Raw genomic sequence first — 27841 nt, 5'->3', positions numbered from 1 at the left:
ATTAAAAAATTATTTCCAAAAGGATTTCGAATAGGTTTGAGAATCTAAAAAGTTTCGAATGAATCTGGGAAAGTGTCAAATGCATTTTTAGGATGTTTACAAATTTAAGATGCGATTAGACGATTAGTCGGTCAACTGATTAATCAGTTTGGTGGGAATAAAAAATATAAAATAATTGCTAGGATGGTCTGTCAACTGCAGGATAGCCATAAAGCAATCAAACAATACCCTACTACGGTCTGGGAAAAAAGTATGCAGGAACCCAGGAGTGCCTGACCAGCCACTGGTAGTCTAATTTGTGGGTGTTATGGGGAATTAACCTCTTAATGAACTAATTTACTCAAGATTAAGATGGCAAACAAAGGAGGCGGCCGCAGCTAATTGTAAAAAAGGAAAGACAGAGCTAGAGAGGGACGGCAGCAGAAGTTCCTGTAGGTAGGAGATCCTGGATCCGAGATAGGAACCTTGCAAATTGCCAGGCGGTTAATCTATTTAAACGCGCCAAATACGCGCGACACAATGGCAAATCACCAAAAGCAAAAGAATCGCCCGGAGAAGTGCACGGAGGAGTACATGGTCGAGTGAACAGATTTAAGGATAGAACGGATCAAAGGACGATCGAAGGAAGGCCGAAGGAAATCTGTCTGTGTGACCGGTAGCGGACAAAGGACGAAACTCGTCTAATTGCGCGCCTATGAAGGAAGCAAAAGAATCCAGGAACCTAGAACGACAGAATCCCGACAGAATGCAGAGCGGGACCAAGACCAAGACCAAGAGAACCTGCCAATTGTTTGGGAACATCCCTTAATCTGTGTCGGTAATCGGTAATCGGTGAAAATCGCAGGACACGCAGGCACAAAAGCAGAGCGGTCGAGATCCTTTTGAACTTTTTTTCCATGGGCGCAAAAGAAGGTTAGCAAAATATTATTACAAACCTACAGAAGCGTAACCCACATAAACAAAGTGGTACACATAGGAAAAATTATTTAAAAATATCTTAAAAGAAATTGTTCGATTTCTATTCTTAACATCCTTAAAAGAATGCCTCTACATAACAGCCTAAGCTACTGAAAGGATATTCAAGAAAACATCTGAATATAAACCTTTTAGAAAATATTCACATCACCTACTTTAGGTTACATTACGGTTGTTGTCTTGAGTTACAAATATTTTATTTATTTTATAAAATATATCTATACATAAATAAAAACTTATCTTCCTATTCTTCTTTCCTATTTCATTAGATATTTTTAAAATTCTCAAACTCAAATATTAAATACATTTATTTCTCTATGTGTACCTGGTTTCACATGTGCCTGTGTTTACTCTTGAATGAACTGAAAACATTTCAATTTGACAATCGTAATGGAGGCAAGGATACTGAAGCCGCTCAGCGCTAATATAGGCGATTTGGGGGATTACATCAATTGTAAAATTGGTCAAACACCGCAATTGTTTCATTCGCAAATCGGATATACGACTGCCCCTGGAAACGCGCTCACCCACACGGCCACAAAAGGACGAAAAGGACGAATCCCCGGGCAGCTGTTGAGTTTCCCTTTGAGAGGCCTCTCATCGCCGGCCATTGTCCATCCGTGTTTTCGTCCTAGTTACACATATATGCGTATATGAATATGAATGCATTTATGTAGTAGGACCGATGCTTACGCATGCTTAGGATAGTGAATGTATCTCATGGATACGCAGTATAGGCCGTCCCCTTGTTCAATGGCTTGTAATCGCTTCTGGCTTACCGCAGATTATGCAAGCCGTGTTCTCTATTACCCATAGAATTGATTCTATTTTCCAAGGAAAAACTCGGCCAAATCTCAGCTGCAATCTGGCATCAGCTGAAAAGACCCAGCCCCTCTCCCATCCGGAGGTGTAAATCTTCAATTTTAAGGTTAATTTTTCGATGAGGTGCGAGAAATGCGAAACTATTTTATTGGTTTAGTAGAGCAGTCAGGGGGCGTAGGGAAGACTACATCTATGAGGTGTTGATTAAAGGCAGAATACATTGGACTTGGCATATTACAAAGTATTTGGAACTTGAACTAAATAATATTTTTCAAAATATAAAAAACTTCTCTAAGCTTAACAACCTTGTGAGAAATAATACATCTTAAACTTTAAAATATATTAAAAAAAGGTTCACTTTAGCCATTTTGTAAACTCATTAAAAATTAAACAAAAAAAAGCGCAGAGCTTGTCTGAAAAAAGGCATTTTTTTTTAAATTGCACACTTTTACCCTCTCTTTTTCACTCGTTTATTTACCATTGCACTCTGCACTATTTGCATCCCTTTGCTTTTTGCTTTGATATTTTATTTTTGCACATTTTGCAGGATTTTCAAGTCCTTTTTCTCTCGTCATAGTTGTAATTGTTGTTGTTCCTAAAGCTTAGTTCGTTCTGTGCTGCTCTGCATTTACAGTTAGTCCACTCTGACCGCCTCTTTTTAGCCTTGCCACCTTTCTACAGTGCCCCAGCTTCCCACCTGCTCCCCAGCTTGGTCTCTGCTTCCAGCATCCTCTCCTTTGAAAGTGTGTGTTTGGTCATGCTTGCATGTCCTTTGAATGAATGCGGAAAAACAGAGATAAAAAATGGTCAGAGATAGCAGGAGAGATTAGGTGAAAGGAGAAGAGATAGAAGAAAGCGAAAAAAGTACGTCTAAAAAATGTAGTCCTAACTTTTGAACAGGAAATACAACAGTATATTGTTGTTAATTAATATTTTTAAATGATATATTAAATTGCGTTTATAGCTTTTATATTAAAAGATAGGCATAATCTTTCTTTCAGTGTATTGAGCTTTAGAGGCCTGTGACATTTTGTTTGTTGAATGTCCAGTTTGTTGTTATTTATGCTGTCCTTGTTGTTGATATATATATTTTTTTTTTGTATTTTTATTTATTCAACTAAATGCAGATTGCACATTTCTGCATCGTGTGCAGGTCATTTCGTTTCCAGTTAATAACGCTGTTGTTTTTGGTTCTTTGGCCATAATTGCGATTATCAGCAGCCGGGCTTTTTATGATGAGTGACATGTGAGTTTGTTTAAAAAGCACTCAGACATGAGTTTTCAACAAACAAGTGCTCACGACTTGATAGTTATCCAATGTCAATGTGAATTAAGCTTTGACCTTTTTGTGCATTTCATAGGCTATTTTACTTTTTATTTAATAAACTGATATTCCCACAGAGATGCTCTTCCATTTCGGCTATCTAATCAACAAAGAAATCCTATTTACATATCGATTTCCTTACACAAAACCAACACAATGAGCAAGTTTACCTGAAAATGCATTGAAAATGGCGGCCAAGGATCCCCCGTTATCCTCTTGTCCCTTGCGGAGTCCCTGAAGGGTTGTGCTTTTGTGCGATTCTGTAGCTGCAACTGCTCAACTCAACTCCAGCCAAGGCAGCCACGGCAGCGATGTGCATTGCAATGCCCAACCAAGGTCCTAGGACTTTGGTCCTGGCTTTGGTCCTTGTCAGGGGGAGTAGCGGGCAGGCAGCAGCAACAGAAGGATGACAAACGCTCCAAAAGCAAACAAAGTCAAGAAAGCCGCTCTGGAGACATCGTCAAAATGAATATGAAATTATATTTGACTAGTGCCGGGTTTCAGGGATACTGAAGTGTTAAAACTTAGAAGGATATGATAAGATAAAACCATTTTAAAAATATTTAACATAAAATGGTAGAAATTGGACATAGTTTAAGATATTTATGGTGATTTAACAAATCCAGGAATGAAGGATTTAAAAAAGTTATCAGGGTTTCTTCGGTATAATTTTTTTTAAGGATCTTATATAAAGGATATAAATATAAAACCATTTGAAAAATGATTATTTAAGATTAAATGGTTTATGATATATATGGTGATTTAATAAATCCAGTGATGAAGGATTAAAGAAAGTCATCAGTTTTTCTTGGGTATATTTTTTTTAGGGATCTTTAATACTTCAAGTATTGTTTTCATTTAATTTTTAAATAATTTTACATAGTTTGTGTATAATATCCTTTATTTTATGCTAGCTAGTACCATTCTTTTCGTGTTTCGGACTACAAGGATATGGGTATGTGTCTGCCAGAGAATCCTTGCCCGCTGGCGGGCTAAAGGTGAGCAAACAAAGACGCTGATAAAACGAAATGCCAAAACGACAATTGAAACGCCCAACAAAAGGCAGAGACTGTCCAAAGGGGGGGAATTAGGGGGATCGGGGTTTCGAGGATTCAAGGATTCGAGAATTCGGGGTTGGGCTACATAGAGTAGTGCAAAAAGTCAACTTGCGAGGGAGCCTGGTCTGGTGGCTGCCATTTTTTGGTGTCTGCATCACATCCAAATCAAGTGTGAACGGAATCCGGGCAAAGGTTGCTCTCCAACGCTCGCTATCTCTTTCCCCATGTAGCCTCTTCCTCTCTCCGGAATGGACTCTTCAGCATTATCTCTATATAAATATTTTAGGGGCGGTATCTTTACGTTCAGAACACCCCTCCCGCTCTTTGGCTCGCCCTCTCTCTTTCATCATAATATTCCAATTCGACATTTTGTCCTTTCATTCATAATGCTCTGCAAACGTCGCTGCCGCCGTCGACGTCAGGATATGTGCCATCCAATCTGAACATGATGATGAAGTTCTCCTTTTGCCTGTCGGTCCATCAATCCGTCTCGCTCTGCCATTTGCCAAGTATTTGTCTCTCTTTTTTTAGCGGGATGCCCTCTCTCACTCTGGCCAAAAGGATACTAGTTGGCAGAGTTATAGGGGTTGATTCCAGGGGCAACCCTCCGACCTCAGTGTGTGTCCTTTTCATATTTCTTAAGGCCCGCACCGCTCGATGTTTGCCTTCATTCCGCTTCGGTCGCTTATCCTGTGCTGAACGCATCCTGAACGCGTCCTGTTTTTCGCGTTTCGCCTTTTCGGAATTTGCATTTGAATTCCACAGACTAACAGACGAAAAAATAATACAAATATATCTTTTTACGAAACAAGTGAACTTTAACCTGAAATATAAGTGTGTGTCTTGATAAATATCCTTATACATCCGCGGAGACTGGTCTTCTCCTGCCCAAGGAATTGGATACTCATATAGGCAGCGCCTAAATATGGTTTACTTTGTACGTATTTTTTAATATTTTTGTTAAATTTAAGGGAAAATTGTTTTATTTGTGATAATGCCGTCGGAAATTGTGAAATAGGGAATACGTTGGGGGATCAGTGCGTATACTTAATGTTTTTGTGTTTTTTAATCAAATAATATTTTAAAAATAGAAAGTATGGTATTATCATAGTTTGAACTTAAAAAATACTTTATGGGAATATAAAAGTTTTTATTTCTTATAAATATGTCCTACTATGAAGATGTCTATTGTAAGTTGTCTATCGTGATATCTATAAAGAAGATTTTATTATAAAAACTAAAGGCAATGAAGGTTTATTTGGGAAAAAATATTCAAATCTGGTTCAACAACCTAGATAAAGATCTTTCATATATGAAGTACATATATTAAATCCTTTAACAACTATTATTTCTTTAAGAGAATAACTAAATGGGTTCCAAAATATAAGGTCTCTATTAGACAAAGTCAAACACAACTTCATACAACCGATATGCCTTTCCCAAAGTTTAAGCTCTTCCAAAACCTAATTCTGAACTCAACTTGAGACAAAATTATTCCCCAAATCTTTCTATCTTTATAAGAGCCCACACATTGTTAATAAGCTTGATTCCACATATTCACACTCCTCGAGAGTGATTTCTAAAGTGGCCACTAGAACACCAGCCTAATTCGGGCTCTTCAAAAAGAAAACTGCCCCAAAACTTGTGTAGTTATGGCACTATAGTCTGGATGAAAGTTCCGAATCGAGGGCTGACCGTTGCTGCCTCCGGGTCAGCGTGTGAAACGGGCTACGCCCCCTTTTTTGTTTTAATAAGATTAAATGGCACTGCCAGAGGCTGATTTCCAGACTTGGCGAGGAGCTTGACGTGGCGGGACTTACTTGGTGAGGCGTCAAATCAAGTTAATTAAAATCGGTAAGGAAGTCGGTAATCGCAACGGATGTCGCACATTAGCCACACTCGAGGGCACATGGGGAAGATGGAGAAAACGGAACCCAAACCCGAGGTCGGATTCTTACACTTGCATTCGAGTATAAGCGATTTAATGATGTGCGAATAAACCCAAGACCCGCGCCAAAAATAATAATACATAAAGAATGTTATGATTGATGGCAATATGCTGCTTGCGGTAAAGGATTGGGCCAAAGGATTGAGGCCCGGCTTTGTTTGGGTTAAGTGGACCGTGAGGCGGGGACAAGCACGGGTTAAATGCAAAGCACGGGTTAAATGCAAAGCACGGGAATATGCAAAATCGATTGGGAATATTATGAAACGCATTGCGGTCGCTTTTAATTGCAACCCGCTGACTGGCCATGAATGATCCAAGGGTAAATGTCCTGCCGGTGGGAGCACGCCCTCCGCTGGCGTTTGTTTATGTGTTTCCACATTACTTGCACTTGACTGGACCGCATTCAGAGCCTATATAGGTACACCGGGGGGCATTCGCATAATTTCCGTCGAATTTTTGGGGTAAATTTCTGATAAAAAACAGAGTTTAAATATTTAAATAATCCTGCTACCCGCTGCTGTGCGGTTTTTGGCACAAACAAAGGAGGCGTGTCCTTCGATTAATTGATAACCCGTTGCTAAGTTTTGCATACTCAATTTTTAACCCCATTCTTTTGCCTCTTTCGATTGCAGAGTCCGCGTGGCATGCAACCGTGTAGTCCAGCGGGAGAAGTCGCAATGATGCCGCCCTCGAAGAGCCCTGTCATGGAGAGTGCCGCCTCTGACCAGAATCCCGGCCAGGCCCCGGCGGAGCAGAGTGCTAAGCGGGCATGTCCCTTGAAGTTTTCGATCGCCAAGATCATGGAGCCGGACCACAAGCCCAGTCAGGTGGCAGTAGCGCCGCCTCCCCCACCGCAGCTGCCCCCATCCTCTATGTTGCAGGACGACAACGAGGAAGAAGAAGATCCCGAAATCGATGCCGATTCGGAGCGATCCTGCAGCCCCATTGAGGTGACCAGCCTGGAGCAGTCGCCGGTGAACTACGATTCCGCTTTCAAGAAGTATGTGCCGGCTACATGTGGAGGCGCCACCAACTCGGCCACAGCTGTGCAGCAATTCGTGAACACCCGCCACCAGGAGCTGCTCTCCCAGTATCCCCTGCTCTACTACGCCCCCAACCAGCTGATGTGCGCTGCCGCCGCCGCCCAGTACGCCGCCCTGACCGCCCAGCAGCAGTCACTGACCCACCTGAGCAGCTTTACAGCTTCCTTGAATGCCAGTCTTCACCACTCACAGTCCCTGCGCCGCAACCTGGGGCATCCTTTGGCCGCAGCAGCCGCCGCAGCGGCAGTGGCTCAGTCCCAGGCAGTGGTGCCAAATCTGCAGCAGAGTTTGGAGAAGTCGCCGGTGGCACAGAGGGCATCCAGCGGGGCCAGTCAGCAGGCTAACCTGAAACGCAAACGATCACCGCAGGTCCAGGGCGAGGTCACCCCACCTCCGGCGGGATCTGCCCCTGCAGCTAGCGGCTCCAATCGCTCCCGATCTCGCTCGCCGCGATCCCCCTCTCCGCACGGATCCATAGAAGACAGCAGCCCCGGCTCGGCCAATGGCGGCAAGCCAAAGACCTTCTCATGCCTGGAGTGTGGAAAGGTCTTCAACGCCCACTACAATCTGACGCGCCATATGCCCGTGCACACCGGAGCCCGGCCCTTCGTATGCAAAGTGTGCGGCAAGGGATTCCGGCAGGCGTCGACTCTGTGCCGTCACAAGATCATTCATACGTCCGAGAAGCCTCACAAGTGCCAGACCTGCGGCAAGGCCTTCAACCGCTCCTCCACTCTGAACACCCACGCCCGCATCCATGCCGGGTACAAGCCGTTCGTGTGCGAGTACTGCGGCAAGGGCTTCCACCAGAAGGGCAACTACAAGAACCACAAGTTGACCCACAGCGGCGAGAAGGCCTACAAGTGCAGCATCTGCAACAAGGCCTTCCACCAGATCTACAACCTCACCTTCCACATGCACACCCACAACGACAAAAAGCCCTACACCTGCCGCGTGTGTGCCAAGGGATTCTGCCGCAACTTCGACCTGAAGAAGCACATGCGGAAGCTGCACGAGATCGGTGGGGATTTGGACCTGGATCTGGACCTGCCGCCGTCCTACGAGCGGCGGAGGGAGTACACCCGCCGGGAACCGCTCTCCGGCTCCGGGGGCTATCCCCACGGACAGGCCTCTGGCCAATTGACGCCGGACTCGAGTTCCGGGAGCATGTCGCCGCCAATAAATGTGACCACTCCGCCGCTTTCCAGCGGGGAAACCAGCAATCCCGCCTGGCCGCGCTCTGTAGGAGGAGTGTATCCCACGGCAGGGGGGTCCTACCAACTGGGAGTGCCTCCGCCACCACCGCCACCGGAGTATGCCAGCGGCTCTGCCTTCTTGCATCATCACCCGGCGCATCAGCAGCAGCCGCAGCTGGGGCAACAGCAGCCCCCTCACATGCCGCAACAGCAGCGGCTCTCCGAGACGTTCATAGCCAAGGTGTTTTGACAGCGCTACTATGCCGATAGCCTGAACAGCTCCACGACGGCCACGTCGAATTCCATGGCCGCCAGTACCAGTAACAGTACCAGCACTAGCAATTGCACCTCCAGGAACGATCTGTTGATCGACTGACTGCAGTTTGTGGCAGCGGCAGCCGCTGCAAGTAGTTCGCAGGACCCGAACCCCAGTCGCAAGGAGTCCCCATCCCCGGAGCTGGAGTGTACAGCCCTGGGAAGTGCGGTGAGAGCCTTGAACGGACTTTTCTAGACGACGGAGGAAGCAAAGGAATTAAATCCCCCAAAGTAAAACCTCAACAGCCACTAAATGGTTTCAAATTGTGCAATATCCCCCACTATACCACCAGCTCAAAAAAAAATTACTGCAAAACCACAATTATGTATATAGGAACGTAGTCTTAAGCCCGGCCAATGTGTTATCCTTAGACGTAGAATCTTCGAGTTCTCGATGTGAATAGGCTATAGATAAAGGGATTAACTAGTTAGTTCTAAAGGTTAAATGCACAGCACTGAGTTCCGTGTATGGAAATACATGGATATTCTCGAGTGCTTTGGCATTGTGTTTTTTAGCTTTCAACCGGAAATACATAGAAGGATGTGTATCTTAGAGTTGTACTAAATATCTGTACTGTACGTATTTGCATATATGTATGTATGTATCCCTAAGTGTCTGTTTAATCGAAGAAATCAAGCAAAACATTTTGACGATCGACGAATGCATTGAATTTGTTTAGTCCGTAAGTGATATTATTGATAGTGTTTAAGCAATAAATCAATTCTTCAATTATTAAATGTACATGTGCTTTTTAAATCTGACTTAAAGGGGGAAATTAAAGGTCCTGCAACTCTTTATTTTCGCATATATGCAAATATCCGGGCTGCGGCATGGTGTGTCCTTGAGTTCCCACTGTCTACTGCGATTTAAGACAAAAAGCAGAAGAAAAATCCAGATCTATATGCAAATGAATGCATAATGAAAACAATTATTGCTGAGCCGCGTTTAATGGGCTCTAAACTGTCGCCATGTCTGCCGCATGACATTTGCAACTTAATTAGTGGCAGCCTGCCCCCTGCTCGCCCCCTTCGAAGACTCTTCCCACTCGGAAGGAGCTCTGCAGGTGGCAAGACCCTCAAGGCTCACGCCTCAAACATTTGCATACTGCTTTGATCTGTGAGGAATCACAGGATATGGAACTGAAACAGGCGGAGTTTCGTGCGGCAAGGCGAGGCCCTTAAAAATATGCTACAGAAAAATGCAGCTTTCGTTTCTTATTCTCTTTTCTGTCATGGGATGTTTCTTTGGTAATTGTTTTATCAATTAAAGGATAGAGTACTATATTTTATCCATTTTAATATGTCTTGCAAACTATATGCCATTTTTTAAAGCTTTTGTTTGAAAAAAAAAGATAGGAAATCTAAGTCAAATATTTAATCATGTTTAAAAACACTTTATTTTATTAATGTCAACTCTCGCAAATATTTACATTCATAAAGACAACTGTTATTCGATTGACTTTGATTTGTTGGATGAAAAAATCACCCCCGCCTGGGACGACGCATGTGATGTGACACTCGAGTTGACATTTTTGATTTCGGCTTTTTGAACGGCTTGACGAGTATCGTATGAATAATTCAAAGCGAATCGAATCTCGAAAATGGGAACGAAAAGCGAAATCAAGCAGGGCGATGCGTTTGTGTTTTTTTTGTTCGTTTTATGCAAATAATCAAAGACTGACGTACAGTGGGCCCTCAGCATATGCTCAAGCACACCGCCCACTGATAGTCCCGTGCCCATTCCCAATTGTCCTTTACAGCCATTCAGTTTGAAGGAAGTAGAAGCTTGTGCTCAATTTTTGGATGACTTTTGACACCGCCTCGCGGCATTCTTTTGAACCCGATTTCTATCATAATGCGATGGGGCAGGAGGGAGGCGGCAATGGCGACAGCAACGGCGAAAGTCGAAGGACAACCCCCAATTGTGGAATGACTGTGAATGGTCCTTGAGCTGTTGTCATGATGTCCGCTTCGCCCAATGCCCCCCCGTCAGTGGCCCATCGCCCGGTTTGAATCCTTTTGATGTTTGCCTTATGCACGCCCAGTCGACCATTCGAGTATCCATCTGAGCTCATCCACAATCTATCCAGTGACACAGACTACTGACTTATTTGGCTAATTGAACGCGGTTGGACGGTCGGTGGTGCCAGGACATCCACCCACTCTCCAATAGCCCCCACCCAACCTCATGCAGATCTATTCCAGATAATTCCGCACTTTTTCCACTTTCCGGCTCGCTTATGCATGACGCCTCGGCACTCCATAAAATCAGCTTTTGGTCACTCAGTCGAATGACATTAATTAAGCTAATTAATAGCCATTGATACGCGGCTCAGGCGAAAGTTTTCCATTTGTCGATGAAAAGGTAAGCTGTTTGGTAGGTTCTGGGCCAGGTGAGAAGTTTATCAAGTGGCTGGGAGGGGTTTTCACAATTAAAATTGATTGGAATCTAAACAAATTTTATTTGGGAAATTTTCTTAAATAATCTTCATTTAATAAAGGAATAAATAATGCTTAAGATACATATATAATTTAAATTTTAAAATATTAATTCTATTAGTCTTTTTTAATAATATGTCTTATATATAGAAAAATCCATTTGAAGTTTCAAGTTTCTCAACTTCCAAGGTTCTCAACTTTTTCTCTACTTCTCAAGAAAATCCTGAAGACTTTTTGTGTAATCTAATTCTTAAGATTTTAACAATAGTCTTATGGGTGCTGTTCCTATTTTAAGGATTTTAAAGACATATATTAGCCAATAAGAAAAGGTCCCTTACAATAAGAACTTTAATTTAGCAGATGTACCTCACAAATCTAAGGTTTCCCTTCCCCTTCCACCTTTAATATTAATAGCATTTAAATTATTAAAACTAATTTGATTCATTATAATTGGCTTCATAATTGCAAGGCTACCCACCCACTCAATATTAGATAATAGCTTCTGCCATATTTTCAGGCACCCACTTCAGAAGTCCGTGAATTGTTTACCCGCCATAAACAATTTCCGGAGGCGCCATAATTTCTTGCCCCCACTTCAAAATAAGCATAATAATTTTGTGTTTTGTTTTTAGTATATCAATAGCTCTTATCATGGTTTGGGGGACTGTGGCATGCCCCTTCGTGCTTGCTACATCAACTCAAGCACGCAACAGGGGCAACAAAAAACCTCGATTGAGAGCAAAAAAAATCGTACAATAAAAAATTATAATCCAATTCCATTGTCTGGCCGAATCGATGGGGTGGGAAAAACTGCAGACAACGACTGCGCTTATCATCCAGGACAATGAGGACACCCTGGATGGATGCACTGGAGGGGATGCGGCTTAATCTCTTCCGGATACGATAGCTGCTGCTGTTGTGACCTATCAGCTTTGTATCTGTATCTTTGTATCTGAGCCGGGCTCAGTCGCCTTCGGTTCAGCGCAATCTGCTGTGATTACAATTTCTTAAAAAGCTAAAGCTGCATTTTCCTTTCAATTATGAGGCATCCTCGGCACCTCTTAATGGCCATATAAGTGTATCTCATTCAACCAACCCCTGCTCCTTCTCCGGCTCTGGCTCTTGCTCCTGCTCCTAGTCCTGTGGTAACAAAAAAAAAACACTTAACCCACGCCATAGCATTCCGCTCGGTAATTGTGCCGTTAATTGTCGACTCTCTGAACTATGACATAATCCTCGCCCCTGCCCCCGCCTCATTCAATGCCTCCTCTTCGAATATGTCCCATGCCATTAAAAAAAAAGTATATGAAACCATGAGGGCTGAAGAGTAGAGCATTATAACATTCTATATGAGTACTTATAGTTTCCAAGTCCTTTTTAAGGCAGCTGGGATGAGGATGCGTGAGGTTACACTGACAAAATGACAGGTGTGAAGTGAGAAAAAGGTTTTTTTTAAAAAAGAATTTTATTAAGGACCCTTTAAAATGGGCACGGGCATAATCTTAATATTTTAAAATAATAGTTTAAAACTCCTACATGAATTATAAGATTCTTAAGTTTCCAACAATTAATAGTCCTTGGGTAGTCATCTATTTCCGTCTCACATATCAAAAACCCCAAGTCCCAAATTAGCCACCAGATTACTCTATCATTTGGCTTATAAATCAGAAAATTATGAATACATTACAGCTGACATGGGTCAAGGAGTGTAAGCCATCCTAATCTTTACCTTTTTGAGCAAGTGCAGCTGACTGGGATCAGGAGCTCTCGGATATTGGGTGGGTGACCCGGCTGGGTCAGAATGTTGCGGTGGTTACGGTGGTGTTTCCGGGACGGTCGGAGCAGTTGGACGACTTCCCAGACCGTGGAGCGAGGCGAGAAACTGTAAAATGATGACAATATGTGTGATGATGGGCCTGCCGCGCTGCTCGGCAACATTGACACATTGAAATGCATTCGACTCGACGTAACGCGGCTCAATTAGTGCGGTTCAGCGGCTTCCAATGCAGCTTCTCGGGGCTTCATAGTCCTCCGGATATCATCCTGGCATCCTGTCATACTTGCCATCCTGCTGCTACCATTGTCTGGCTTTGTGTCAACTTCTTGCACGCTTTTTCACACCTGAGCACAAAAAACCGCCCCGCTGGCTGGCATATTGCTGGGTTTTTCCTACATTTTTCGTTGTTGCTGCCTGACGTATTACGAATGCCTTTCCGAGAGTTTTCCGGACCACATTTTCACATTGGCGGGCAGCGAGGCGTCTCTCATTACGCGAAAAGCCGCTGGCCCGGAGACACCCACTTTCCATTAATTAGTCCGGATATTATGGTTTAGTTTGGCTACGTAATATTCTTTCCAGAGTATACTTTTTCAAAATAATTTTTTTGAAAATATGTTTAAGAGTTTCTTTTAAAGAAATTAAAAGGATAAATTGGAAATCCAATGCTTTCAATAAACATCTTTGCATTTTTTGTCAATAAACACTCAATAATTACATTTACTTTATACTAAAATATATATAGATATATGTACTTAGGTATATATTTAATTGGTGTTGAATTGGACATCTAGTAGCCAATATGGCTTGTTGTGGCGATGAAGAGGAGGAGGAAAACCGGGATAGAATCAATCCCTTTGAGGATCGCTTTGCCAGGCGCCAGTTTATCCGAAAAGTTCTTACCTTGGTGACTGTAAGTTAACATCTTAGTGTATATAAATACTTGATGTAAATTTTGGAATAATAATATTTTTAGATACTCTTGGTAATTACAACAGCCATAACTGCACCATTTGTGTTTGTGAGAGAAGCCCGTCGGTGGGCCTGGCGACATCGGTGGATTATGTTTATAGGCATGGGGATTATAATATTCATACACTTTATAATGTGCTGCTGTAAAAACTGTTTTACTTCGTCGCCTTGCAAGTGGATACTTTTCGTACTCTATATGCTGGCCCACAGCATTGTGGTAGCCGTTTTAGCAACCATATATGCGCCAATCCTTGTAAGTGAAACCAAATTAATGATTTTCGATTTTCTAAAGCCTTCGATTGCAATAGATTTTGATGGCCTTCGGAATTTGTGCGATTTTGGTTCTAGCACTGACACTATTCGCGATAGTTGCTCCTTGCGATTTCACAAGCTGCTGGGTTTTTCTCTTCCTCCTGGGCATCGCCATGATGCTCATCGGCATTGTTTGCATTTTTGTCTACATGCCAATACTCCATTTAATATTTGCTAGTCTTGGGATACTGCTATATTCCTTGTATCTGGTGGTGGACATCCAAATGATAGTCGGTGGCAAACACCGAAGGCATCAGTTCGAAGAAGATGAATACGTTCTGGCAGCCTTGTCCATTTACCATGATATTATATTTTTGTTTCTTTACATATTGCAGCTATTAGGTCTATTAGATGATTGTTAAAAAAAGAAATTATTTGTGAGAGTCTGTCCCTGAAAAAAATTATTAGTATAACATCTCAACCTTAGAATAAAACGTCAATGACTACAAACACTCTAGCATTTCAAAATATATTATAAGAGCTGTAACGAAGACTATATAGATTACCTGATTCTACAAAAATGTGTGAAGTTCAAGAGTTTCTCGATGGCCTCTGCAAGACTTTTCGGAAGTTCAAGGATATGCGTCGTCTGGAGCTGGTCCAGATTCTTAACCAGGTCCGTTGTTGCGAATGTGGACACAAGATGCGAATGCAGAATCTGGAGCTGCAGAGCCGACCTATGAAGTCTTCCCCTCCAGGCAGGATTCGAACCATTCTTATCATCAGTTGTCTACTGTTACTCTTGCTCTATGGATATATCCTTCATGTGGTGAGACGCCACAATCATATGAGGGCATATGGAAGCAGTGCCTGTGAATCGACCTTTCTGTACAAGTACACTGATTGCGAAGTGATTTACTGATAGTGTTAATAACTTATATTTCGTATTAAAAAAATAAAGATTATTATATTTTGCCATTATTCTCCATTACCAAAATGTAATGATAAACCTTTAAAACCCGGCCAGGGCGTGTCTGGCACTTATGGAGAATATTTCGTGTACAATTTTTGTCTTTTTTTTTGCACCCGCTTCACGATTGGGCGCTGCCATAAATTATGCAAAAAGCATAAAGCCAGACAGAGACCGAACGATGAGGCGGAGGAGCATGCGGGGTGGATTCCCTTTCGAGGGTGAGTCCCAATCATCGAACAAGGCCATACAGTTTTATTGGGCTCCCCACACCCGGCCATCCCCAATCCACATATTGTCCGGGTTGTTGGCCTAGCTCAATATTGACACAAGTTAATTGAAGCCCAACGGCTGCCAAAAGTATCAATGGCCGCATCCCTTAGCCGTTGGGTCAGCGATGAACTGAACAACCATTGCCTGCTCACATGTTGGAATCAGGAGGCGGGAGTGGCGTTATTTCTGTTTCCAAGCTAAACTGGGGTGGGCCTCGGTAGTACACTTCCAAAAACATTTGAAATGGCTATTTAACCAAAAATTTGAAACATTTTGGCATGATGATCATTTTATCGTCTTAAATTGTATTTTAATCTAAAATAAGTAATATATAATGTTATGTTTTGGCCTAAATATTCTGGTGCTAACATTTTTTCAGTGTCAATGGTACCACCTGCTGGCCCAAACAGTCCTTATATGGCCTTTGGAAATCCGACTATTTAAAATTTGACCCATTTTTCGTAATTTTTCTTAGAGGTTTATTTATTATTTTGGCCATAAATTGGCACAAAATTGGCATTAGTTGGTCGATTGTTTCCATCTTATGATCCAGAACAAAGGGGATTCGATCTCGGATTGTTAAATGGTACTCCGTTTTAGAATCGGTTACAAAATAGTTAAAATATTCCTTAAAGAGTAAAATAAAGATTTATATTTTTGCCAGATAAATAATGGAAAAAAATTTGGATCAAATTTTTCAACTTTGTATTGGATAAATGTGAACAACTTGGTCGCTATGTGGCTGATCTAAGATTTTCAAGTTGTATTATTTGTAATCAAAGCCTAGAAACAAAAACTTTTCGTAATTTTTTCAAAAAGGGTAGCCGTTTAAAAGCTTATATTTTGGCCAAATAAATAAACCAACTAATTTTTGCACTTTTTGAAATGAAAAAATATTTCTAACTCTTCTAATAGATCCTTGTCAGATCTAGAAATGTTATACCTTCCCATTCTTAAAACTTTGAGTAGAATCATTTTCAATAAAAAATTAAAAAACTCTAACTTTGCCCATTTTATCTAAAATTTTAAAGTATAAAATGGTTTTTGGATGTTTTCCCCATTTTTTTATGCAGATCGACGAGCATTGAAGTTCTATTTTATAAATGGTATTTGGGTTTTCCATCGGTTCCAAATGAATTAAAATATTTGCTGAGAATTGAGTCAAAAATTAAATTGTTACCAACAAAATTTAACTCCAAATTTGCAAAGGAACTATCTCAGTAAAATCTGTTCTATAAGGTCTGACATAAAGATTCACTTTAAAATCTGCCAGCTATATCTGATATTCGCTTTTTAAAGTAACAATACAATGTATAATATAAAGACAAGAAACAATAACTAAAATGCGACTGCAGTTTTTTTTTAACAAAAGCTAGTCAATCTAGTCTTTTATTTAAATTATTTATTGTTTTTCTTTGTTTAAAACGTATTATGACCCATTTTACTTTGAAAAGTATTACCTTACGTATTTTAATCTTACAACTACTTTTGTTTGCTTTTTCAACTGCAAAAAACAGCTGCTGTGAAACACTCATTTCGCATTAAAACTAGTTTCGCAATGCAAAAAATTTCAGTTAATCCACAATGAAGCAATCGATTGCATTGTTATTCCTTGTAGTTTGTCTGTCCAGGACATTGGCGGATCCTCGCTACTACGACAACTATACTGTTTACAGGGTCTACATCAAAAACTCCCATCAGCAAAAGATAATTGATCAATTACTAGAACAACCTGATAATGTAAATATCATTCTTCAAATATTAATTAAATGTTTTAGTATTATTTTTAAACATTTTTCTAGTACAACTTGTGGCATCGAACTGTCAGAGAAGTACATTTAATGGTAAATCCCAGAGTTCAAAGTGAATTTCGCAAAATAATGCTGAAAAATCATATAAAAACTGAAGTATTGATTCCAAATGTTCAAGCGTAAGTTGAGCTTTGATTTTTGTTTTGATTAAACTTATATTAACGAGTTGTTCTTATTACAGCCTTATAGAAAATCAAACAGGATATCGAAGGATATGATGAAATTATAGTTTGTAGCACGTAATCATGGTTTTTATTAAAAAATGAAAACAAAAAACAAACAAATTGTTACTTTTATTTAATATTTATTTTTTAGAAGGCCACTTTTTTTATTTTTAAAACATTACTTTAAATATTTTATTTAGGCACTCTTTTTGCATCCCTCACCGCAGTCGGATCCTTGGCAAATATCGCACAAGGAGGAGGCCACCTGGTAGTACTCGGTAGCTCGGCGCTCGGTGTCGTAGTAGTCGTACAAGGACACGGAGGCGGGCTTCTGCTTGGCCAACGCATGGGCCTTGGTGGCCTTGACCGGGAGACAACGGACATCGCCTGGGGTCAGACTATCAAAGTAAACAATAACTGTCGAGTCGGAGTTCTTGGTCTCCACCCGCTTAACCCTGTCCACGGTCTGAATTCCGTCCAAAGTATCCGAGTCGCTCACAAAACCGGAGGGCAGGGCAATCTCCATGACAGCCATGTTGGAGTCCTTCTCCTTGTCGGCCTCTTCCAGGGGCACAAATTCGGCGCAGATATCCACGTCAAGGAGCTGGGGACTGGGGGAGTCCTTCACCGTTGGGGTCACTTTGAAGCTGGGCTTCTTCTCCTTATCGGCCAAGTTGTAGCGGTAGGATAACTGCACCATGGCAGATCCTGTTCCCTTGGCTGTAAAGTCTACCTTGCGCGTATTCTTTGGCAGCACATGGGTCTGCAGGACCAATGAGTTTTCGGGGTTCACTTTGACGGTGTCTTTAGTACCTCCAGCAGGAGTAAATTCAATGTCCATGCTGCCGGAACCAGATCCAGTTTTGTAGGCGAACTTGGTCAGGGCCTGCAATCCAATCACCGTGTCCTGGGTGGACGAGAATCCTCCGTTGCTGTTTCGCTGAGCTATCAGCCACTTGATAATGGGTAGGGTCTTATCCGCCGCTTCCTTTTCGAGGAGAGCCAACAGGACGTAAGAGGTGATTTCGACATCGTTGCTACGAGGTCTCCAGTAGAGGACGCGTCCATCTTCGCCGCTCGAGGTCGGTGCCACCTTCGACCACCATTTGCGATCGTTCTCCTGCCGGGCCAGCGTCTCCAACTTGGCCAGGACCTTATCGGCCTGCGGATGTTTGGCCAATTGCAAAGCCACCACGGCGATGGCCAAAGGATATAGATCATCCGATTTGTCTACCTCCTCGGCCACGTAGTTCACTCCCTTTCCGATGGCGCTCTGGTATTTTTCAATGAGTTCCTACGATAAAGAAGTATTGTAAGTATTCTTAATCACAACTATGCTGTTTCCACTTACATGATTCTCGAAGAAAGCCAGCAGGACGAAGGATGTAAGAGCCAGGGCATTCTGATTGGCATTATCGAAAAGTTTTCCCAGCTCGGGGAACTCGCCGTTCTCCTTCTGCTTCGACACCAGGAAGTCGAGGCCAGCAATTACCACCTTGGGATCCACGTCGGTATACTTTCCAGCCTGGTGGAAGGACCTCATCACGTAGGCAGTTAACCAAGTGCTGCCAGCACGGTCGGATTTTCCAAAGGCACTGTAGGATCCATCATCGTGCTTGTAGGTCAACTCCCGCTGGTAGCCAATCTCCAGGAACTTCTTGGCCTTGGTCTCCACGGCGGGCATTTTCCGTCCCGTCACTTCCAAGTACTTCAGCACGAGGATGTTGGGCACAAAGTTTACCATGTTCTGCTCGCCACACCCGTAGGGCATCCGCACCAGATTGTCCAGATTTTGGAGTGTGGGACCCAGGAGATCGCCGACCACGGAAAACTCAATGAATTCCGACTGAGGAACTGCCTCCTGCGGTATCTCAGCTTCCAGGGACTGGGAGAACTCCGGCTGATCCTTCAGATTAATGAAGACAGCACGGTTCTCAAACTGGGTCACTCCCTCGGGCTCTACCTTTAACTTCTGATGGATGGTATCCCCGGCTAGGGGTGAAGTGGCCGTAATCTTCAATGTGGTAGTGCCCACATTTTTGGGACGTATCATAAAGGAAAGACTCTTGCCACTATTGGCCGGAACTGTTTCCCGCTTGGTCCTTTGGACTTCGTCGCTGGCTTTCTCCAGGACATCGTTGGTGGCTTCCGTGAACTCGTACTCCCGGTCGGAATTATCCATTGTCACCTCGACATCAAGGGCCTTGTCCAAATAGTTGAAAACCACAACAGGCACGGAAATAACCTCACCTTGGGTTTAGAAAATATTTTATTAAACCTTACCTTAAAATGAAGAATATTATGTCTTACCCCTCTTGACGGAGTATGGCAAGTTGGTGGACACGAAGAATGGCTGGAACACTCGTATCATGCTGGGATTCTTGGTCAAGGCGATTCCGGAAGTGGGATTCAGGGAAAAGCCAGTAACCACCCACGAGGTAATCGTATCCGGTACTTTCTTGGTCAGAGTAAATCCACTATTATCGACACTACGAAGTCACAAATGAATAGATTAATACTTCAATGATTTAAAACTATAATTCCACCACACAGTGTATGTACAAACGTTGGGTTAGGTATGTGTGCTATTGGGGGTCAGTGGGTTAATATATTTCTATTCACAGACAAGCATGCATAAGGAAAAAAGGATTAACAAAGCATTGGAAGGGAATTAGTTACTCTGTAAGGAAATCTTCTGCCAATTCGTATATCCAAGTTTCTGAAAATTTTGATCTAACGCCGAAATTGTTATGAGTTTCTTGCCCATCTAGTGGGGTTTCTTGTGTGGATTCTGTTGGTGGTTTAATTGTGGTCTTTCGCTTTTTGTTAGATCCCTGTCTATCCGCACTGGCCTTCATGATGGGAACTGCTGGCAAGTTGTCGCCTTTCTGGCCATTCCCTTAAAGTAATCGAAATTAAATGAGCCCTTTTAACAAAAACTATGACTATCTAGGACCAACTCAGGAGAAAAATAATCATATAATTCTGCATATTCAACAAAAATTCTCCTTATTCCTCTTCTTGTCGTAGTGGCATGCATTATTATGAATCCCACAGATGCGGAAACAAATAGACCTTTTATAATTAATAATTACTCATATATGTTTGCCACCATCCAAGTATCGGGAAACTCTTTTCGTATAACTTGTGGAATTGGTGCTGGTTTTGGGGGTATTGGGGTTTCATTCCAATTAAAAGAAGGCGCAAAATTAGAACTTGCATACTGTGCACTCAAAGGATGCACGTTTGAAGTTAGAAAAGAAGATGGAAAATACGAAGCATGGGTCCTAAATGTAATAGGTGGTGGGGTAAAAGCGCCTGGGTAGAAAGGACCACTTCGAATCCGTCCATCCCATGTTACACTCGGATTGCACCCAGGGAAATAGTGTCCATTACAGTATGTAGGATGTACTCCTCCCCCTGGAAGGGCTATACGTCTCCAACCTTCATTATACCAATTCAATCTGCGAGCTATGAAATAGAATTTAAATTTAAAAAATGTTTGATAGTAAAATCTTCTAATAAAAACCCTATTCCTATCTTGTCATAATGGCATGCATTTTTATGAAACCCATAGATGAGAAAACCAAAAAAGTCTCTTATAATTATTAATTACTCATATTTATTTGGAAACATCCAAGTATCAGGAAACTCTTTTCGTATAATTTCTGGAATCGCTGCTGGTTTTTGAATTGGTTTTATATTCCAACCAATTGAAGGCCCAATATAAGGCCTTCTAAAATATGAATTTCGAGTTGAATAGGAAGATGGGGAATAGGAACCATGGCCATAAGACGTGCTGCCTCGAGAGGTAGCGTAGGTTATTCCGCCTCGCCATCGTGGACGGGGTAATCTGTTTGAATAGTATCTTCTTGGGGTGCTTGTGTAGGTTTTTTTTTTATAGCATTTACCGAAAATTCGTCCACCACAGCGTACTGGGGGTCTGTCCCACGTATATGTGGTAACTAAGAATTATAATCTTGTTTTAGAATTTTGAATAATAATTTTGATTTATAATAATAATAAATTACTGGAACGCCAAATATATCAAATAAAAAAGGTCCAATCTTTTCAAATTACTAAGATTCTGTAAATTCTTGCCTTAAACAAAGGAAATTACTCATTTCTATTGACTGTATGGGTTTACTAAGCCGGAAGATGAATTTTGGTCGACACTATTATACCTAATATTCTCCAAAATTAATTAAATAATTAAAGTCTTTTTAAAGAGACAAGCAAATAAAACAAACAAATAAACCTACTAATATATCTAACGAAACCCAAACTATAAAGATGTAGATGTAATGCTTTTAGAAGACTAGCAACTACGATACTCAAAAGAACCTACTAATTTCTCTAAAAATTGCACCAAACTTATAAATGTATAGATTTGAAGTACAGTGTTTAAAATTTAAAGTGTAAAATTCCAAACGAATTTATGTAGTGTTGTGAGTATCAATTAGAAAAACATAAAAATAACCGATTAGTTTTATCATACTTTTCGAAATTCAAGAATATCCAAGTTTCCGGAAATTCTTTTCGAATTAGGATCTCTGGGATGGACGCTTGAGTTGCGATTCCAGTTGCTGTTAGTCGGTTAATTAGTATCTGATTTCCAAGTTGAGGACGCATAAATATGGGTCTAGGAAAAAAGCGTCTTTCTACAAAGCATAATAGGTAGATTCTATCATAAGTTAATAGAACGGTTTTAGTAGCAATGATGTACATAAGTGAATCTTAAAGATAAGCCAAACACGTAAACAAATAGAAAGATGGACACAGCCAAAACTGTGAGAATCATAAGCCTTTTCATACTTTTCAACATCATAAAATATCCAATTTTCCGGGAACTCTTTGCGAATTTGTGGAGCCGGCATTGAGGCCGGCGGAGGACCTATGGATCCGGGAACTCCTGGCCTAGCAAAAGAGCCCATTGAAGCAAAACCTGTTGCCGGAGCCGCAAGAGAAAAGGCTACCGGCATGGGCCCAGGCCCACCAAGCCAAAATGGATGGAAATATATATCATCTGCAGAAATATATATCTCTCATTAGTAAAGAAAAAAAAAGTTTATAAAAGTTTCTGTAGTTTCTCCAAGGTACTCCTGATACTCGTAAACTCTGGAACACAAAAAATTACTACGGACTTTCTTCTTAAACTTTCTTGGAACACTCATCAATTTTTTTATTTATTAGTATATTGTTAGATCCCTTCAAGGTCCGTAACCTTAGTCTTTTGAGGAAATTTTGGATAGAACAAGTTAATCGGAGTTCATGCATTGTAAAATACATATAAAACCCACCTTCCATTATTAATGGATTCCCAAATCCAGACATCTGCAAAATTGATGCGAACTATCTCTTTGCCATCATTCTCTTTAAACAGTGCCGAATCAACCTCATCATAGACATTAGCTTTACAATACATTATTTTGAAATGATCTTTAAAATATAGATTAGTCAAACCTTTACCACAGATTCTTACTATAACTATAAGTGCCATGATTTAATTTATGAAACAATTTGGAACAAAACCAACCTCCCATTTAAAAATGCTTGCCATATCCAGACTTCGGCAAAATGCTTTCGAACTACTTCGAATATTTGTGGCACTTCCTCTGAGTCTAAAAGCACTTCAATTTCTTCTTCAACTTTGACATCTTCTGTATCCAATAAAACAGCGTCCAAATATTCGTAGTCATCTAATATTTTAGCTAAAAATTGCATTGCCAACGTGCGTGAATGGAAGTTTGTGAATAGACGTAGACATATTTGAGAAGTTATCGAACACGGAAAAATTGGGAATTAGTTTGTAAATTGTATGAAGCCATACCTAATAACATGATTATTAAATGTCCATGTCTCTGACAAGTTTCTCCGAATAAAAGAAGTATTATGATTATTTCTAGGAGATATTTTTTCGTCAAAACTATATGACTCTTTCCCAAACAAAAAATGATCTGCATTTGCGAAAATGAACGGATTAATTTTGAAAAACATGTACAAAATTTGCAACAAAGGAAATGATGTTATTGCCCGTGCAGAATAACTTTCAAATATTAAAAAATTTAAAGTCGTACTTTTCCGTATTTTGAAAAATCCATGTTTCTGGAAACTCTTTTCTTATTTGTTGCTTTTGTCGAATAACATTTTCCGGATCAAAAACCCCATTTCTCTCTTGAATAACATTATCCCCGATCAATATTCTCGGTTGAATATCATTTTCTAGATCAAAACCCATAACGGGGTATGCATCGAATTCGAAGTTTAGGCCTATTTCCTCATATATAACATATTCTTCATCTAGGATATTAAATATATATTAGAAAGGTTAAAAGGTTATTTGCAAATATGTAAAATAGTGTAAAGTTCATTAAAATCAAAAAAGTTTCATTCAAATTGGAACAAATTTGAAAAACCCGCCTCCCTCCGCCTTCGAACAATTAAGTTTTGTGGATCTACATTCTTTGAAATTTATTCGTCGAAGCTTTTGCGTCCATATATTCGAAGTATTATAATATTTAAATTTATAATAAAAGCGTGCATAATATAGAGAAAGGAAAGTTTTAAAAAATCTATCAAGGCACGTGGAGAAATGTGAAAAAGATTGTAAATTCCATATCATACTTTTTTAGCTTTATGAAAATTTCTTTGAAGTATTTCCAAGTAAAAATGATGTAATATTTTGCCAAATGAAAAATGATTTGCACTCGTGAAAAATAAGCGAATAAACACCGTCTTATATTTCCTACATTAAAAAATTTTTAATGAAAATAAAAATGAATTTGTATCCCAAAACTGTATAATAATCCTTCTAATAGTTATTGAAAAAATATCGTACTTGTTTGTATTTTGAAAAACCCATGTTTCTGAAAACTTTGCACGAATTTTATTAGCTTTGACAATATCTGGATCAATAAATATCTCGGGGCTCATAAGCTCTTCGTAGTCATATTCATAGTGTTGTTCGTAATTTGGAAAATACCTTTTAACTGGTGAAGACAAATTTAAGAATTTCGTTAATGAAAATATTAATCACCATATGAAATGTGCAATCCGTAAGTTATAAACTTTAAGTATTAAAAGTTATAATCTTACTCTTCTGAGTTAGAAAATAACCAGCTCTCTGGAAATTCTTTGCGAATCTTTGGATTTTTCATATCATATTCAACAAAATCATCAAAACTGTATCCAGAACGATACATAACGATTGAATAAGAATCTGCTGCAAAATACAATTATTAGTAAAGCTGGTTTGCATAAAAAGCCTCATCCTGTTGCAGAATATTTAGTTTGGATTAAAAAGCAGTAGATAGCAGGGTGTTAAAAGATCTTGTGAGTTTTTATTCGAGAACCCACCGATCGTCGATCGATTGCCAGATCCAGATCTCGGCAAAGTTCTTTCGAATTTCGACAGGTTCAACAGGACTCTCTGTTGTCTGTGCCTCAAAAGCAGGGGCAGGATAATCTACGGCCACTATCTGATACACTATATCTTCATTTTCTTCATCAATTGGAAAGACTCCAGGGTCATCTTCGACATATTCGGGAAAATCTAGTGATTCAATCAGTTTTAGGTATATTGTATATTTTATAGGTTGTATGTTTTGAAATCTAAAATCTTCCTAAAGATTAGGTCCTTTGGACCAGAAATCTTCAAAGTTAAAAAAACTATTACCCTCCAATAGTTTTATCTCGACACTTACCCGTATTGTAGGGATAATTGGCATTAGTGAGGGTTACCACTCCGGAGGTTTGTCCAGGATAACGTCCATATCCCCGCAGCCAGGGTGTTGAGGTCTTGTATTTGTTGAGGCTATTGAAGATGTCGTCCTTGTTAAGATCATTGTCGGACTTCAGCAAAAGGACACTCTGGTCCACACCAAGCAGACCCACAAAGGAGTCGGCATCAGTCTTTACTTTAAGTTTAACTTCCTCACTGGGCTTAGCATTAACCGGAGCCACAATATCTATCTATAGGATGAAATGTATAATTGTAGGTTTAAGTATGGAGAGTCAAAAATCAAAATCTCACCGAGTTAGTAAAATCCTTTTCGAAATCAATGGTTTTTTCCTCGAAATTCAAGTCGTTGTTGATAACATAATGAATATAGATCGTGGCCTGGGGAACCATATCAAATGTGGGTGTAAAATTCACAGTGTACTTCTTGGTATTTTCGGGCACTGCGACATAATCAGTAAGGACAATATTACCCCTAGCCACGATTGTGTAGACGAAATAGGGTATATTTCCAGTCGAAATCACATTGAATGAAACTTTCTCGCCCAAACGAGGACTGGAAATGAAAAAGTTCAAAAACAACTCAAAGATGTTAAATAAAAACCTACTTTTTGGTGTTAACCTTAATCCTTAGAGGCTCTCTATTCTCTGACTCCTGGAACTTCGAGATGGTGCCCAAATGTTCTTGGGCATTATCAAAACTCGCCACAATTCTATAATAGTTTGAAGAATTCGTCAAAAGTGTAACCTGAAAAGTGGCAATACCATTCTCGTTCAAGGGCTCTTCAAATGTGAATCGGGGAATCGGGAAATTGCTGCTCATAGGTCCAAAGTATCGATTTGGCTCTTCGAAAGCTAATGTGACTTTTTTCGTCGAACCCAAAACTGGAGAACCATCCACATTCTTGACAGCCACCTGGTAGGTGAAAGACTTGTTGGGCTTAAAGGTGGATGGACTATCCACAGCCTGCAGCTTGTAGCGTTGCTGGTGGAGATTCACGGTAGCGGATGCATTCTGTTTGTTGCCAGTTAGCTCCTCGGTGACAACAGCAAACATTTTGTAGGGCGGCAGATAGGAGCTGGCTGTGACTCCCTGCAGACTGAACTCCACATGGCCCTTGCCATCCACATCGATGGTCTTCTCTTGCTTAGTTGTTGAAGCCCAACCATAGACCGCTTCTAGGGAGACGGTGGCCTTTCCCTTTACCGGCTTTCCGTAAGTGTACTTGGCCCGGATGGTGGCCTTGATAACGTTATCGGCTGCAACCACATCCTTGGCTGTGTCGATTTGCACCTCGAACTTGGGCAGAACATATTTGTCAACCTCAAAGGACTTGGTTTCACGAGTCTCCCCATCCACGTTGATGGCCAGCTTCCAAGTTCCCAGGACAGGCTGCTCCGATAGCTGCAGTTCCCCGGTGTACACGCCTTTTGTCAGATTGACATTGGAAATCTGTTTGATCCTGTTCTGGGCTCCATCGGTGATCACCACAGAAATGGGCCCCTCGATCCTTGCCGGCCGGGTGTTCTCATCAAGGAAGAGGACACGGAACTGTACAAGATCAGCCGGCTTATAGGTGGCCTTATCGGTCTGAACAAACACCGATGGCTTCTCGTCGGCATGATTCAGTTTGGTGGTGTTGCGGAACACCACACCCGACACTCCCTCTGCGGTCAGATTGTAGTCTCCCGATGCCAGCTTGGGCACTTCAAACTCCACATTCTGGGTGGCCGAAGGCAGGACTTCGATCTCCTTGGTTTCATTAAAGGAAGGTCCATTCAGGCTGACTTTTATTTGGCTGGGACCATCGGCCTTGAGGACAGACACAGCGACATTGTACTTCGAGTTCGATCTGATAGTGCCGGGCCCCACCACAGAATACAAACTGAAAAAGAATATAATGATCTATCAGCTTCGGCAGAATAATCATTAGCGGATTACCAAAGTTTAATTGCAAAATCATGTCTATATTTTTATAAAAACAAAGCTAATTAATTATTTTGTTGTATTTTGTTTGTGATTGATTTCAAATGTTCTGATAATGAAAAAACAAACAAGATGGGATTTCCACACTTCTCTCAACTGTACTTTTTTTTTAATGACATGCCTCATAAAGTTAGTGAGTTTAAACTTTCCATAGGCCCATAAAAACTAATTTGTTTTATGGCCATCCCACCAATTGTAATTTAATTTGAATATTATATTGATGAGGTGATCTCCCGTTAAGATTTCCCTGTTTTTTTTTTGTTTCAAAAAAGTAAATTATAACTGCAAACTACCAAGGCTTTCCAACCGGTTTCAAGGGAATCGGCATTCAAACATTTCGATACGTGGCAAGTAGAATAAATAATGTATATAATATAAACATAGTGTCATATATATTTTTTAGAAATTCTGAATTCTGACCTATCTTTCTTTGTATAATTGATAATGATGGAAATATATTTAATTACAGACTTACCCAGAGGCACTGATAAGCAGGGCATATTGCAAAAGAAAACCACACAACACAATCCTCAACATATTGCAGTGGATCACACGCGAACTGAAATATAATTTTACTATTATTTAACAGTCTATCACTTTAAAGTTTAAACAGTCTATCACATATATAAATTTTGATTATTACACTGGGCACACAAAAAATCAATAAAACTGAACTGACCTGTAAAAAACTGAACCGATCGCCAGCTAGCGACGATCTACAATGAGCTCGGCTTCAGTTCAGACCGGCTTTAAATAGAATTGGAGGTCTCTCTGCGG

General features: G+C 40.8%; 5 protein-coding genes across 13 annotated transcripts; 4 read left to right on the top strand and 1 right to left on the bottom strand.

Moving 5' to 3' along the window:
- The first annotated feature begins 4840 nt into the window (after window positions 1-4840).
- Window positions 4841-9123, top strand: erm (earmuff). The gene is made up of 2 exons (XM_017242551.3): window positions 4841-5116; window positions 6760-9123. The coding sequence occupies exons 1-2, from the start codon at window positions 5105-5107 to the stop codon at window positions 8614-8616; spliced, it is 1869 nt and encodes a 622-aa protein (XP_017098040.3). The 5' UTR covers window positions 4841-5104; the 3' UTR covers window positions 8617-9123.
- Window positions 9124-13575: 4452 nt separating this feature from the next.
- Window positions 13576-14633, top strand: LOC108125869 (protein lifeguard 3). Its single transcript, XM_017242212.3, has 3 exons — window positions 13576-13810; window positions 13874-14122; window positions 14178-14633. Exons 1-3 carry the CDS (start codon window positions 13700-13702, stop codon window positions 14541-14543), a joined length of 726 nt encoding a protein of 241 aa, XP_017097701.1. The 5' UTR covers window positions 13576-13699; the 3' UTR covers window positions 14544-14633.
- Window positions 14634-14696: 63 nt separating this feature from the next.
- On the top strand, window positions 14697-15102 carry LOC108125870 (uncharacterized). Its single transcript, XM_017242213.3, has one exon. It carries the CDS (start codon window positions 14702-14704, stop codon window positions 15041-15043), a length of 342 nt encoding a protein of 113 aa, XP_017097702.2. The 5' UTR covers window positions 14697-14701; the 3' UTR covers window positions 15044-15102.
- A 1793-nt stretch (window positions 15103-16895) lies between these two features.
- Window positions 16896-17455, top strand: LOC108125972 (uncharacterized). Its single transcript, XM_017242355.3, has 3 exons — window positions 16896-17104; window positions 17167-17294; window positions 17357-17455. Exons 1-3 carry the CDS (start codon window positions 16949-16951, stop codon window positions 17391-17393), a joined length of 321 nt encoding a protein of 106 aa, XP_017097844.2. The 5' UTR covers window positions 16896-16948; the 3' UTR covers window positions 17394-17455.
- A 24-nt stretch (window positions 17456-17479) lies between these two features.
- Window positions 17480-27801, bottom strand: Tep2 (Thioester-containing protein 2). 9 transcript variants are annotated; one of them, XM_017242354.3, is made up of 9 exons: window positions 27744-27801; window positions 27540-27623; window positions 25686-26963; window positions 25372-25633; window positions 25043-25310; window positions 24696-24891; window positions 19650-19828; window positions 18691-19589; window positions 17480-18633 (listed from the first exon to the last, which is right to left on the bottom strand). In XM_017242354.3, the coding sequence occupies exons 2-9, from the start codon at window positions 27599-27601 to the stop codon at window positions 17536-17538; spliced, it is 4242 nt and encodes a 1413-aa protein (XP_017097843.2). In that variant the 5' UTR covers window positions 27602-27623; window positions 27744-27801; the 3' UTR covers window positions 17480-17535. The 9 variants fall into 9 exon arrangements, with proteins under 9 accessions (XP_017097843.2, XP_017097841.2, XP_017097835.2 ...); XM_017242352.3 differs by lacking the exon at window positions 24696-24891 and adding an exon at window positions 24178-24328; XM_017242346.3 differs by lacking the exon at window positions 24696-24891 and adding an exon at window positions 23417-23639.
- Window positions 27802-27841: the final 40 nt, after the last annotated feature.

The sequence above is a fragment of the Drosophila bipectinata genome, chromosome 2L (assembly GCF_030179905.1).
Source record: "Drosophila bipectinata strain 14024-0381.07 chromosome 2L, DbipHiC1v2, whole genome shotgun sequence".
Lineage (NCBI taxonomy): Eukaryota > Metazoa > Arthropoda > Insecta > Diptera > Drosophilidae > Drosophila > Drosophila bipectinata.
The sequence above is the reverse complement of the archived record's forward strand: the minus strand, read 5'-3'. Positions and strand labels throughout refer to the sequence as shown.

Excerpts from the sequence above, each read along its gene's own strand:
- LOC108125869 (XM_017242212.3), top strand. The coding sequence starts at position 13,700 with ATGGCTTGTTGTGGCGATGAAGAGGAGGAGGAAAACCGGGATAGAATC. Across the intron at positions 13,811-13,873 it reads AAGTTCTTACCTTGGTGACT|ATACTCTTGGTAATTACAAC; the intron begins GTAAGTTAACAT and ends TAATATTTTTAG. Across the intron at positions 14,123-14,177 it reads CCATATATGCGCCAATCCTT|ATTTTGATGGCCTTCGGAAT; the intron begins GTAAGTGAAACC and ends CGATTGCAATAG.
- LOC108125870 (XM_017242213.3), top strand. The coding sequence starts at position 14,702 with ATGTGTGAAGTTCAAGAGTTTCTCGATGGCCTCTGCAAGACTTTTCGG.
- LOC108125972 (XM_017242355.3), top strand. The coding sequence starts at position 16,949 with ATGAAGCAATCGATTGCATTGTTATTCCTTGTAGTTTGTCTGTCCAGG. Across the intron at positions 17,105-17,166 it reads TACTAGAACAACCTGATAAT|TACAACTTGTGGCATCGAAC; the intron begins GTAAATATCATT and ends ACATTTTTCTAG. Across the intron at positions 17,295-17,356 it reads TTGATTCCAAATGTTCAAGC|CCTTATAGAAAATCAAACAG; the intron begins GTAAGTTGAGCT and ends TTCTTATTACAG.
- Tep2 (XM_017242344.3), bottom strand. The coding sequence starts at position 27,601 with ATGTTGAGGATTGTGTTGTGTGGTTTTCTTTTGCAATATGCCCTGCTT. Across the intron at positions 25,634-25,685 it reads ATTAAGGTTAACACCAAAAA|TCCTCGTTTGGGCGAGAAAG; the intron begins GTAGGTTTTTAT and ends TTTCATTTCCAG. Across the intron at positions 20,811-25,042 it reads CAATTATCCCTACAATACGG|CTCGCAGATTGAATTGGTAT; the intron begins GTAAGTGTCGAG and ends TCTATTTCATAG.